We start from the raw sequence: 14871 nt of genomic DNA on the forward strand, positions 1-14871 counted from the left end.
GGCTGTGGTCTTCTTACTCTCACTGGCTCTGCTGACGGTGGCCTGTTCTGCTGGGTCTTTGGGCAGCCTTGTCTATCTTTGCTACTGCCTCAGAGAGCTTCACAGCTGGCGTCCCTTCTGTTCCATTTCTTCTCTTGGCACAGTCAGAACTCCCAACTCTGACTTGGGATATCGCTCTGTCTCCTGCTGGCATCTTCAGAACCCACTGTCATCCCCACTCTGTATTTGGCTTGTGAGGAAGAGGGGCTGTTGGGTTGAAGAAATGTTCATAAAAGGCCTACAGATTTTTGCCAATTCCCTGCATATAAGATTTACTCCCTAGGTCTGTCTGTCTGTCAGGAGACTCTTAAATTCAGTTTATCCTGGGGTTTCAAATAATCTCAGGCCACCGAATCTACCTGAAGTTGATGGTTCAGTAATTCACCATGATGTATTCATCAGGACTCTCTCAGTTACAAATGAAAAAAAAAAAAAAAAGAATTCAAGTTCACTTAGCATTTTAAAAAGTAGAAGAAGAAAGAAGGAAAAGACAGGAGATAGAGAAAATTTTTTTTTAGATTACATGATATATTTGGCAGCTAACCAAAATCCAACTGAAGTTGATTAGACCAAAGAACAACAACAACAAATAAAACCAAGAAAATTCAGGGACGGAGCTGAATCTGGACAGGACTGGAGCTAGATCCTCCCTAAACATCCCTGTTCAAGCAAGCGACCCCCCTGGGCTCTGGCAACCTCGGAATCACATTCTGTCTGCTTTGCAGCCCCACTGTAAGAAGGAGTTCGCCTTTCCCAGGATTTTCTGCCAAGCTCCTAGATAAATGGTCAGTGGCTCTGACTGGCCTCTTCTGATCATCGTTCTGCCCACACATGAACCATTCTCTGGGACTTGGATATTCTCCTTGGCCAAGTGAGGTTCAAAGGACAACCACTAGAATCAGCTCCACCCAGACTATAAGGACATGGGAAGGGAGAACTCCCCAAAGGAAATTCAAACTCTGTTTCCGAAACAGGGCTGAGAAGTTGTTATTAGGCAGATAACCATGGGTCTACTAGAGATGGGAACCCTCTCCATCTGCGAGGAGCACCTACGTGAAGCGTGAATTCATATGAGAACATGGTGGGTGACCAGAGGGACTCAGAGGAAGAAGGAAAATAGCTCTGGGCTTCCAGACCTCGGCTCAGTGGAGGTTGCTGTGGGTTTTCCCAGGTTCCTCCTTCTGTGGCTCTGAGGAGAAAGGCCTGGGAGGCTTAACCTGTCTCTTTAGTATCATGTTCCTGATCCTTGAAGAAGGGACCGTCTCTCACCACCAGCCTCTTGTCAAGCCTCTCAGTTGACAACCCCCCATCCCCCGAATGAACATTCATGGGGCTAGCAAGACTGGGGAGAGACTCTCTTTGCTGGCTGTGACATTGTCCTTCTTGATCCTCCTATCCGGGGTTGGGGGAGGGTGTCTAAAGAGAAGAGAGCCAAAGAGGGGCTCGAATGCTTTGAATAAGGGAAAAGAGAAGAGGAAATTTTAACTTGACCTTTTTCAACATACCATTCTATGGCAGAAGAGCCATAAAATGAGCCTGACTCACACCCTCCCTTTAGCTACGTGGGGAATACCTCATTCTGACAGGCGGACCCTCCTGTCACAGCTTAAGAACCATAAAGCTCCCTTCACAGTGCTGGTGATTATTTACCTCGGACCCTAGGTCATGAAGTCTATGTGCAATCAGCAAAACAAACAAACAGGCAAAAAAAAACAACAACAACAATAAAAACCCACAAAAACAAACCAAAAGAAAAAAAAAAAAAAACCCACTCCAATTTTCTCAAGTCTCCCAAGATTTAAAAAGGAACAAAAAGTTACTGATGTGTGTTCCGACTGCGGTGATTACGTGGTTCAATCATTTTGGTTTACAATCGCATCTTTGTCCTTGTAGAAATAACTCCCTGGAGCTGAACAACGGGAGATAGAAACAGATTAACCTTCCGGCACGGGTATATAAGACTCATTCTGGGGAGCAGGCCTTCATTTGAGGTTAACAAAAGTCTCCAGTTCCCACAAATACACAAAATTAAAGAGCATTCTCTCTCCCCACCACCCCACCCCTCCGCCTTCCTTTTCTTCTCTTTTGATCTGCCATGAAAAGGGAATTACTGGGCAGCATCTAGGCCTCTGTTTTCTTTCTCCCCTTCTGTATTTTGCATCATAAAGCTTTCCAATCTGCTTGGCGTGTTTCAGGAGCTCTGAAGTCATCCTGGGTTGCTGCATGGAAATGGGCTGCAGGAAAATGAGACACAGGAGGTCATCCTGCAATGTAAAGTTTATGGGCCATATTGCAAAGACAAGTGGCTTTTTTTTACTTCCCAGAAAGAACCAGATCTGAGGAGGCTTCTCTTTGCATGTCAAAGGGCCCTAAAATGAGACCAGTGACTCTCAGAGGTGGAGAAGGGCCTCTGTTATCACCACGAGGGCCCACAAAAAACACAGATCGCCTGGCCCAGTCCAGAATTCCTGATTCAGTAGGTTTGGAGTGGGCCCGAGAGTTTACATTTCTAGCAAGTTCCCAGGGGCTGCTGCTGCTGCTGCTGGTCCCAGAACCACACTCTGGGAAGCAGCACTCTCCACTCGACTGATGGAAACAGAGAAAACCACTCCTCCTCCAGCAGATCATAGAAATAGACCGTTCCTACGTGCTAATGTTCCCAGCACTTCATTATTTCCTCCAAAATGCATATGAATCCAGAGGCTGGATGGAGAGCCCTGCTGGGTTCTGGTCTGGCCACTGGAATTCTCTCTGATGGTCATCTCTCTCTCGTAAGGATTGTGGAAATAGACTAAGAGCAACCAAGTAAGAAGAAGGTAGTGCTCGCTCTTCAGAGCTCGCTCTAGCTCGCTCTAGCTGGGAGTCAACCCCCAGCACCTGGGTTTTGGCAGAGACTCAAAGGCAGGCAGGCAGAGGGATGGGAGAGCTTCATGGTGGGAAGAAAGGCGAGGTATGGGGTGTGTCCAGTGGAGGCTAGGGGCCTGCGGAAGCTGGTGGCAGGTGCCCCAGAATTGGGTGCCCAAGTGATCAGATAGAGGAGCATGTCTGACCTTCTCTGGTCAGTCCTAAGTTGGCAGGTGGGACAAAAGTTAAGGAAAGGGTCCGCTCTTAATCTTAATTGTTACAGAGGCTATTTATTGTTTGCCTTCCTGGATTGTTACGGAGGTGGTAGTCTGACTTCCTACATGTCTGACTGACTTAGAGACAGCAGACGGGCTTCCTGAGCTAGTGATGGTACATAATGGGTCGGTCTCCTGGGTACCAGGAGGGTCACGGTTGTGGGTCAGATTTCTGTGTTTATACACAGTTTGGCCACTGTCTGTCCCCACATTCAGTCGCTTGCTCAGTTCTCGGCATACCTCACACTGGCCAACGTCCATTAAATAATGACTGATTTTTATGACATGCCCACTCGTGTGGAAAGTATTACATGAGGCATGCGGAGTTTTATAAGAGGCGGGCTCTGATGTCCATGAGAAGCAGCCTACATCTTGTGGGCATCAAGGAGAAAGAAAGGTCAGGACATGCGTCGCTTAGAATCTTCTATGACGTCTACTGTAGAGGGAGGAGGAAGAGGGAGTCCAGGTTCCCTCTCCTCTCCTGGGTCAAGGCACTTGGCTCAAGAGAAGAGCTCAGCTTTGCACCTTCCTTCCATCAGGAGTTGTCATTTTTCCCCGCGAGGTCAGATCCCCAGGGGGCCCCCCCACCCTGTCCAAAGCCCCATTGCTCCTGCTAAGCCCGGGACCTCTCTGCGGCAGGTGGATGGCCTGAAAGCCAGGCTGGCCACACAGGAGGGGGAGCTGAGGCAGAAAAACGAAGACGCTGACAAGCTGATTCAGGTGGTTGGCGTGGAGACGGACAAGGTGAGCAGAGAGAAGGCCATGGCCGACGAGGAGGAGCGGAGAGTGGCCCTCATCATGCTCGAGGTGAAGCAGAAGCAGAAGGACTGTGAGGAGGACCTGGCCAAGGCAGAGCCAGCGCTCACGGCAGCCCAGGCGGCTCTCAACACCCTCAATAAGGTGAGAGGATCCAGTGTCCGTCTGTCCCATCTGCTTACCCCTCCTGGGGTTGGGGTGGGGGGCTCCCGTGACCCAGACAGCACAGCACCCTGGTGTCCCAGAGAGATCCAAGGGCCAAGGTAGAGGGTTTCAGGTTCGGAATCCAGCCGCCAAAACCAAGAGTCAGATGCTTAACTGACTGAGCCACCCAAGTGCCCCACGAGTAATTTTTAATAATGCAATTGCCATTATATGTTATTTGTACAGTAAAAAAAAATAAGTTCACTGTAAAAAATACATAGGGAACAAACAGAAAATTCTAAGTAACTTTGTAGGGGGGAAAGGACTATGAAATTGCAAACAAAACCATTCCCATTAAGACAGGAAAAGCTACACCGGATTTATTTCAGTTTAGCTATAAAAGTGAAATAAATCTGCCAAGGCAGAGACTCAAAATGTGCAGAGACTTACTACCCAGCTCTGATTCACAGGGGTTCTTCATGCATTAACTACAGATTGATTGTGAAGTTTGAAAATGATGGGAAAGCAGGGAAGTGGGCATGAAATAGCAGAGTTCTGGGAACACGGAGGGTTTAAGGACATTCTAGGGATCCTTGGGTCCACAGGAATGCCCTCGCCACACACAGTACAGGCTGCTCCTTTCCACTTCACCAGGCGTTTCGGCTCAAGGTCCTGCGCTCAGGGTCCTGGGATCGAGCCCTGCATCATGCTCCACTCTCAACTCAGAGTCCCTGTCGTTTGACTTTTAATATTAGCAAGTAATACAAAAAGCCCATTTTATGATCAAATATATTGGAAAATCCTAGAGTTTCCAAGTTGAGCGGACTTCTCTCTGAAAGGACTTCTTAAAGGACTGTGTTATGCGATGAGCCTGGTACTGAAAGTGATAGAGACAGCACAAGGAAATAAAACCTCAGATGACTCTAACTTAAGAACGGTGGTGTAAGACACCTGTGTAAAACACTAGTAAATCACATTCACCATGCCACCCACTGGCAGGTTTTCCCTACGTGAGATTATTCAGGTAACCATCCCCAACTCTAGATCAAAAATGAAAAGCTTCATTGTCATTTGGGGAGATGTCAAAAGGGGAATTAACACAATTCGGCATCCGCTGCTTACTAAAACTCTCAATAAAGTCGGAATACAAGGATATTTGCATTTTTAGCTAACAGATGGCAATCAATCCCAATCCAAGGACAAAATATCCTATCCAATGACAGAACATTAAAGGTGTTCCCATTAAGATTTAAAAAAAAAAGCATAATAATGGTCTCTGTCACTATTATTAAAAATAAAAAAGTTGTCCCAGAATTTCTAACCATAATAAATGAAAAATAATCATCATGTAAACGTTATAATACCTGTTATAGAAAAAATAATAATAAAAAGGAAGAGTTAAGGGCCCATCACAAAATTTACAAAAATTTATAGTTTTCTTAATATCAGCAGTAGCCCATTGGAAAATATGATATTTTAAATTAGCGATCAAAGCACAAGATACAAATAACCGAATATAAATTCACTGAAACAATGTATAGAAAAGCTGCACACCCTTGTTGAAGAACATAAAATTTGAATAGACAAATATATATACATATACCAAGTCTTTGGGAAGATTCACTATTACAAGGATGTCTGCTAATCCTCAAGTTATTTTTGAAGTTAAATGTAAACCTAAGTTACCTCCAGTTTGATTTTTGGTTTATTTGTGTCTAATGTCTTTGAAAGTCCATATCATTTAAGTAGCTGTTAAAGATTTAATAACTCAAACGTCCAACTGTATGGAGTTGGTAAAATAAATTGTGGCTCATCGAAAGGAAAGGAAACCACATACTTCAGTTAAAATCATGTTCTACAAAGATAATGACACGGACAATTTCAGATACAATTTTCTGTGAAAATCAGGCTCAAAAAGTAGATAAACAGTGATTGATAAATGTACATTTGTGTTTGTGTATGTATATGTGTATATACATGAATCAGCCAGATACTCGTTCCTATATACTCAAGTTCATACATATCTCCACTCACAGTCTTTCTTCTGTGTCTGTTAGTCTCTATGTCATGTGTGCATGTGTCCATGTATGATGTGTATATATGACACATGCATATATGTGATGTGTGCATGTGTGTGACATCTAGGTGTGCATACACCTGTGTATACATGTGATGTGTGTTAATACAATGACATACACATGATGTGTGCACATATGATGTATATTTAGTGATGTGAACATGTGTACACATATAATTTGTGTATATATGACACATATATATATGGCGTGTGTGATGGTGTATATGATATATGTGACTTGTACGTGTGTATGCATGTGATGTATGTATATATGATGTGTGTATATATGTGTTGTGTGTTATATATGGTATATATGATATATATGTGATATATGTGTGTACATGTATGTGTGTATACGTGTGTGTGGTAGGTATGTGTGCTGTGTGTATACACATGGTGTCTGTGTATATATGTATGTGTATATATGACCTAGAGGTGTATATGTAACATTTATCTCTGGGTAGTAAAATTATGAGTGTTTCCTGCTTTCACCTTTATCTTTGCCAAATATCTCATAATAAGTATTCTTTTAATAAAAATAACTTTTAATTAAGTCTTTTAATAAAAATAACTTTTATTAAGTCTTTTAATAAAAGGACAGTGTTACCTTGTAAAGCAGTTAACAATAAGAAAAAAATGAATTTATAAAATAACTAAAAAAATGATAAGTTAGGATCAATTTTAATATATGTGAAAGACCCTCTGAACAGAGAAACAAAGGATGATAATCATGGTATCATCTGGAAAAGGATTATTAAATTTGTCTCCATGAAAAGTAAATCTTTATATACCACACAACATTATAAACAAGATTTTTTAATTTTAAAAAGAAAGGAGTTAATATCCTTAGTATGTAAAACTTCCTATAAACTGCGCTGGAAACTCACCATTTGTCTCCCCACCCATTTACTCCTCCTGGTCCTTCCCCATTCTGTTTTCTCCGTGACCCAGGAGGCTGGCTTGGGTGGCTCAGACACTCTCCCTTGACCTCCTACTTCTGGTCCTGTTTGACCAAGGCAAGCAAGGGATTGGAGGACAGAGATAAATGTGTCTATTCCTTTGGTCCCAACCTGCCCACTGCTGAAAACTACAGCTCCCGTCAGGTTCCCTCTCCACCGATTTTCTCTCCCTCCTTCTCCCTTCCTCTCTCTCCCTCCTTCCCTCCCTTCCTCTCCTTCCCTCTCTTCTCTCTGGCCTAACCACAGCTTCCAGGGATAGAAATGGAGACACCCCAGTCCCACTTAGCCCATGCTACTAGCCCAGGGTAAGGCATTATCACTTTATAAATAATTCCTTTCATTAATGCCCCTCAAATTAGCCAGTGTGTTGTACCATCTTTTTGGCCTGCAGCTACCCCAACTAACAACTAACACAGCTATCAAAAATAAAAAGATAAACAGCCCAGTAGGAATGTAGGCAAAGATCAATACCCAACAGTTCACAAAACAAAAAACCCAAATTGCTTAAAAACATGAAAAAATACATTTAGTATCGCTAGTAAATATGTATATGCCCATATATGAATTAAACTGATGTTATCCCCTTTTCAGCCTGTCAAATTGAAAAAAAAAATTTTTTTTTTTAAATAATGTGACCACTGCTGAACAGGGGCAAATGTAAACTTTCTCAGACACTGAGAACTGGAATGGGAATTTCTGGGGAGGCGGGTAGTGTGTACAAAGGACACTAAAGATGTGCCCTGCCCTTTGACCCAGCAAATCCACTCCCAAAGAGCTTGTCTAAGATTTTCACGAAGATTCATGTAGCAGAATGTCCTGCAAACCTTATCCACATGGTACGTTTGTGGAAAAGTTTCCAGGAATTAAATGTTTAACGTCAGTTGTGGCTCGTCCCCCAATGGTACGTTGACTTTAAAAATTCTATTTGAGCAGAGGAGCCATGTTCTCTCATGCCTCTTTTTCAAACTTTTGCCTACACTAGCTCCTATAGATGTCCCAAACCCAATCACCTATCACATCTCCACTTTTGAGAGCCCTGGTCCTGGGCTGGCTCAGTCTCCTACCCCAACAACTGTGCGTCGGCCTTGCTTGGCTGCAGTGGGGCGGGCCAGCCGCTAAAAGGTCTCAGAGCAAAACCACATCATTTCACTCGCTGCCTAAAACCCTCCAGTGGCTTTCCCTTGATGTTAGAATGAACTCAAACTGCCCCCCTGTGGTTCTGGATCCTCCCTGAAGCTTTGATCCTGACCGGCTCTCCTCCCCCCACCCGGGCCACCCTCCCAACCCCACTCTACAGAGAAGGAGAAATTTGAGTAAAAACTTGGAGAAGAGCAGGTCCAGGCAGCAGGGAGAGCAAGAGCCTGATGGCAGGAGTGGAGTGGAGAAACCAAGCATGCAGCTGTTGACTCGCTCACAATCCCACCTGCCTTCCTAGAACTGTGTCTTCTGTCCTGTGTTCCTCTTAGGAGAACCGTAACCACCTGCCTTGCAGTGATTGGCTACAGGAGCCCCGTCTAACTAAACGAGATCATTTCCCAGGACATTTTTTAAAAGACCAATTGATTGATTGATTGATTGACAGCCTGCAAGGGGCGGGCAGGGCAGAGGGAGAGGGAGAGAGAGCATCTGAAGAGGCCTCCCTGCTGAGCAAGGAGCCTGACGCACAGCTCCGTCCCAGGACCCTGAGATCACGACCTGAGCCATAACCAGGGGTCAGCCCTTTAACTGACTGAGCCACCAGGCGCACCCTCCCAGGACATTTTTATTTCCACTTGCACTGGAGGAAAGGTCTCCTCTTCCGGTTGCAAAGCCATGGCGATGACCTTGAACAGCTGACCCCCTTTCATTCCAGATGATTGTTGGACACCCATGTTGATGAGCATCTGCTGTATGCTGAGTTCTGTTCTAGGCCCTGGGGAAACTGTGGTTAACAAGACTGAGGAAGATATGGAAATTCAATAAAGAAAAGGTGGTGACCAATTCTGATAGCCCCAATTTGTCTGCAGATCATCAAGGAGCTGATGGGAAATGATGGGAAGGGGAAGCTGATGGGGAAGTCCTTCTCAGTGGGCAGTGTCTGAATTCTGAATTGAGATCCTGACAGATGAGAAGGGATAAGCCAGGCAAATAGCTTAGCAAAAAACATTCCAGGCAGGGGTCTGGAAGGGGGGATGAGCTTGGCAATCGATGCACTAGAAGGAGGAGACCATGGCTAGAGCTTAGTGACAGAGACAATGACACAAGGTGAGGGCAGAGGGGTAGGTCGAAGGCCTTGCAACACAAGAAGATGCTGTGCAAAACAGAAGTGCACGCAGGGAGCAGCAGAAACAAGAGACGATCCAGAGAGACCACAGGCGCTCAAAACACAGGTCCTGGGGCACCTGGGAGGCACAGTGGGTTAAAGCCTCTGCCTTCAGGTCAGGTCATGATCCCAGGGTCCTGGTATCAAGCCCCACATCAGGCTCTCCGCTCAGCAGGGAGCCTGCTTCCCCCTCTCTCTCTGCCTGTCTCTCTGCCTACTTGTGATCTCTGTATGTCAAATAAATAAATCTTTAAAAAAAAAACAAACAAACAAACAAATGGGGTGCCTGGGTGGCTCAGTGGGTTAAAGCCTCTGCCTTCGGCTCAGGTCATGATCCCAGGGTTATGGGATCGAGCCCCGCATCGGGCTCTCTGCTTAGCAGAGGGCCTGATTCTTCCTCTCTCTGCCTGTCTCTCTGCCTACTTGTGATCTCTGTCTGTCAAATAAATAAATAAATAAAATCTTAAAAAGGAAGGAAAGAAAGAAAGAAAAACACAGGTCCTGCTCGTCCCTCCAGCCAGCTCCCAGCTCATCGCCCTCAGATACTGGAACCAGAAAGTCCTCTTTATTCTTGAGCTGGGTCTTCTGTCACTGCTACCAAAAAGGCTATGGGTAATTTATCAAGAGATACGAATATAAAAAAAAAAAAAAAGAAGACTGGAAGGAACTACATGGAAACATTAACAGCGACATATCTGGGTCGTAGGAGTCCCTTTCAACTCTGTACATTTTTATGGTTGCTTATTTCCGGACGCTGAGCAGGCTGAACTCAACACTGGTTTAAAATCGTGGGGTTTTGATTCCTGATTCTATGTCCTGACTCTGCCCCCAGGGGAGGCCACCCTCCCAACATGTATGCCATCCTTCCATCCCCGCCTCTGATGAGTTTTCGTGACCAAATGTGAAAATGGTTTCAGAAGCAGATATCGTCTTCCCACGTGCTTTCATTAGGAGCAAGAAGTAATCCCTTCCCCTCACCGTGTGTAGATTTCCAGGCCCTCTTGGGCTGGAAATGAATTTGGCACATCTTCCAAATCAAGACTTCCCCACCCTTCCAAAATCATCTCCCCAAAACAAGTGCTTCTGGAGTCATAGGCTTCTCACACGTGGTCATGACAAACCTTAAATCAACGTCACATGCATTTAAGACACGGCTTCTCTCACAGATGAGGGCACACCCCTGCTCCCAATTTACAGATGGACACACAGAGGCCCGGAGAGTGGAAATGACTTGCCAAGGCCGTTTGGCCATATCTTTCTGGTGCAAGTGATGCTTGGAGCAGAGGACGACCCCACCTTGAAGCGGGCGCAGTGATTGTGCTCAGCTTTAGGCCCGAATTATTTCCCAGTGGAAAATGTCACTTTGCCATCCGGACAGTCAAGTGTAGTTAGAATAAGCTCATGGAACAAAGCTCTTTAATTAAAGAAAAATAAAATTTGTTGGGTTACAGGGCTAGTCTCTCCAATCCAAGATGGGAAATTAATTTATAATAACCTTATCTTTTATTCATAGCATGCTGCCTATTTCAGAGAATGTTGGCATCCTTCTATTTTACTGTCAAATGTGAAATAATTGTGTGTTTCTAATGGGCTGTGAGTGGCGTTCCAGAACTGAACAAATGAGCTGAGTCTCCGCGAGCCCTTGGCAGGGGAGTCTGAAGCCCCTGGGGGTAGCTTTGGTTTCCGTCGGATGAGTCATGACATTTAAAACTCGGAGGGCTCCGCGGGCTTCAAAGCAGCCCTTTCAGAACGATCGTCCTGGAGCCCAAGTCCATTAGCAGCGGAGGACAAAGGAACCACGATCGTTTGTTCCTAAGCACCTCCTCCTCTCTTCGCAGACCAACCTGACCGAGCTGAAGTCGTTTGGGGCCCCGCCTCCAGCTGTCAGCAACGTCACTGCGGCGGTGATGACCCTCACGGCCCGCGGGGGCCGCGTGCCCAAGGACCGGAGCTGGAAGGCCGCCAAGGTCACCATGGCCAAAGTGGACGGCTTCCTGGACTCCCTCGTCAACTTCGACAAGGAGAACATCCCCGAGAGCTGCCTCAAGGCCATCAGGCCGTACCTGCAGGACCCCGAGTTCAAGCCCGAGCTCGTGGCCACCAAGTCGTCCGCGGCCGCGGGGCTCTGCTCCTGGGTCATCAACATCGTGCGCTTCTACGAGGTCTTCTGCGACGTGGAGCCCAAGCGCCAGGCACTGAGCAGAGCCACCGCAGACCTCGCCGCTGCCCAGGAGAAGCTGGCGGCTATAAAAACTAAAATCGCGGTAAGTGAGGCCGGGGCCCTCCTCCCCCATTCCACCCGGGCAGTCTCTGGGGGAAACCGCATGCGCCCCCCGTGTCCCAGCCCCCGAGGGTCCTGATTTTGAAAAAGAGGCGGGAAAACCAAAGTGGGATGCCGAAGCTCCTGGCTTTTCAATTGAGGCCCCCTTTGCTTTTCCTTAAATCCTGTATTTCCTCAAATACAGACCGATCCTGCAGACCCTTATGAGGTCTGCGCTGTTCTATGGAAGCTTTCAGAACCAAGCAGTACCTTGTGGTTGGGGGGACGGTCCCTTGACCGTAAGTGTAAAACGGTGAGGGTCATTAGCTTTGACTACCTCTGGGTGATGTCTTGAGTAGATCTGCCTCTCTCCAGACTGGGGGCTGGGGAGATCGTGGGTTTACACCTGTTTGAGAGAGAGTTCCCCCTTGAACCTCACCTTTGCCCTTAAAAATGGACGCAATCAAAGGTAGAAATTGGAATCCCTTAGGACGGGAGAGCCACTGAAATTCCATTCTAGGCTGTCCCCTTTACAGATGTGTGACCTTTAGAAAGGTCTTTAAAATGCCCACACTTCCGTTTCCTGAAGTAAAATGGACACAGTAACCTCTCGCTTATTGAGAACACAGTGACGACCAGGGAGAGTGTCCTCACAGAGCCCTCCCATAGTCCACATGGGGCTAAGGCCACTGCCACGGTCACCACGACCATGGCTACCCCGCCTCAGCTCCCCCTCCTCCTCCTCCCTACATGTGCTCTCACACGCGTGCTCCAGCTCAGGTGATTGGTCGCTCCTAGGATCGAGTTCAATCCGAAACACTTCCCGGATCTTTCTTTGCTACGCACACATTCCAGGCAAATAGGATCCTTGGGGCAGATCTGTCGTGATGGTAAAAGGGGCTTTACAGATAGTGAGAAGTAAATTGCAGATGTGCCGTCCACTTCACATGACACGGGCGTATTAATTGCTAGATTAAATTCCGTGGCTGAAGGTGCTAATTCAAAGAACCTTGCCACCGATCTCTTTCTCAAGAAAAGAAACTGGGTGCGTATTAAGGAGGGCACGTATTGTACGGAGCACTGGGTGTGGCGCATAAGCAATGAATTTTGGAACACTGGAAAAAAAAATAAAATTTTAAAAAAGGAAAAAAGGAAAAGAAACCTGGGCAAAGCAGCTAATCGCTCAGTACCTTGGCTTTATAAATCCAGACATTCAGGGGCCATCTCCTTAAAATGGATGATAATCACCTTAACAATGGCCTTCTTCAAAGAACACCCAGACCAGAACACCAGAACACCAGAACACCCCCACGACTGATTCTGAAGGGAGTAAGCCTGAGAATTTCCATATTCTACAGTCTCTCCCAGAAAAATGTTAGAACTGCATTTTCAAAGTTGGTTTTCTTTTTTTTTTTTTTTCACTCAAGTTATTTTAACTAAAGGAACATTTGGTGCAAAGGGAATGTTTTCAAAATGTTTATACCTTTTCACTAGCCAACATTCCCATGATGGGCCCAGTCAACCTGTGAAAGCAACAAGCGCTTCTTTCAAATACTTGGCTACCTTAGGAAGACACTTCTTTTCTGCCAAAAAAAAAAATTTTTTTTTTGAAAAAAAATGTACTCTAGCTTTTAACATCCTCCTCTCCCTCCTTTGTTTATCCACATACTTTCAGCGTCCTAACACTTTGGGACACTCCCCCACTAATGACAGACACTAACAGATGCAATGACACTCCCACCCCTAACATGAGGGCCACCCCAGGCAAGGACATTCCTCTCTCTAGGACACTGAGGCCATTGCCAGCTCCTCCTGTCCCCCAGCCTTATTTTCAGGATTTTACGATACTTCCAAGTAAAGAACATTATATCCAAGCTAAAGGTTTTTTTTTTTTTTTTAAGCATATTCCCAAACAGATTATCAAAGACCTAAAAGCAGGAATACTGGCATTATATCTGCGTAGTATATTTTGGATGGGTTTTGCGTATAGGTATTTTCCTTTTTTTCTGTCATGATGGCAAATATTAATATAATGATTCATTCAAAGAACGGTAATAAAAACAATGCATTTTCACGGAGCTTATACGGACATGTAAGTAAAATATCAGAGAAAGGCATCTAACGAGAAACCACAGTCCCCAGCCCTGTAAGTGCTCATGTTGAAAAGGACTGGTCAAGCCACTCAGAGCCTTCATGCTAGTACCTTCCATGTGTTTCCTTTGGCCCACACTCAGTCTTTGCAAACGGTTTTGTTAACCATCAGTATTTAAATCAACAGGAGATTTTTCATAAAAATCTGATTTCTGGCCGGCCTTAAAGTCATCAGAAGATTCCCAAACAGCATGAACCGACCCTAGAGTTCAGAAGCCCCTTGAGTAACCCCATCCAACCCAGTTTTGTCACGAGTTCCCACGAATCCCCGTGTTATTCAGCGTCAGGCTCCTCTGACCAGCTCCCATGGTCTTCCTGGCCCCATCTCCAGACTGTGCTGACATCCCTGTTTCTTCAGCTGCGTGTCTTCTGGACACCATCATGACAACCACTTTTAATTGACATTAAAGGTAATTCTTGCCCTGGGGCAGAGAAGCAGCTCCCTTGCAACCTTTGGTTTTCAAGACAAAATTATTGCCTGTTCCTTCAGCTCTTCCCCCAACCTCCCACTTCCCACCTTCTGTTGCCACTACTGATTGTTTCTTTTGCTTTTGAGTCACCGAGATACAAAATATCTCTGCTGTGTTCTGCAACCAAAATTAAGTGTCCCGGGCTCTGTTCACTGACTGACTGGGAAAGGTGAAACGTCAGTAAATTCCCTTTGCATTCTCTGAACCTTCCTGTATTTTTTTTTTTTAAGCAGATCTAACTGGTCCATTAGTATTCCGTTTCCTCTATTTATGGAAATTATTATTTATTAGTAACAATCCACAAAATGCTGTTTGGGCTAATAAATTCTGAAAACGTGAAAGATATACAATAAACACGCAAAAATCACTATTTCTATACATAAACATTGAAAGATCCAAAAAGGAGATTAAGAAAATCATTCTTTTTATTCAAGGATAGTTGACACACAATGTTGCATGAATTTCAGATGTACAACATAGTGATGTGACAAATTTCTACATTCTGCTGTACTCACCATAAAGGTAGCTACCACCTGTCATCACATAGCACTATTACAAGATCATTGACTGTATATTCCCTATGCTGTGTCTTTC

The 14871-nt window shown here is 45.3% G+C and overlaps 1 protein-coding gene across 1 annotated transcript in view; it reads left to right on the forward strand.

Annotated features, from left to right (window-relative positions):
* Positions 1–14871, forward strand: part of DNAH9 (dynein axonemal heavy chain 9) — a 334218-nt gene that overhangs the window by 222516 nt on the left and 96831 nt on the right. The window contains exons 49-50 of the mRNA XM_044249120.1: positions 3798–4058; positions 11235–11660. Coding sequence (XP_044105055.1) covers positions 3798–4058; positions 11235–11660 — 687 coding nt within the window. The remainder of the gene's footprint in view (positions 1–3797; positions 4059–11234; positions 11661–14871) is intronic.

This window comes from Neovison vison, chromosome 5, assembly GCF_020171115.1.
Source record: "Neovison vison isolate M4711 chromosome 5, ASM_NN_V1, whole genome shotgun sequence".
In the NCBI taxonomy this organism is placed as follows: domain Eukaryota; kingdom Metazoa; phylum Chordata; class Mammalia; order Carnivora; family Mustelidae; genus Neogale; species Neogale vison.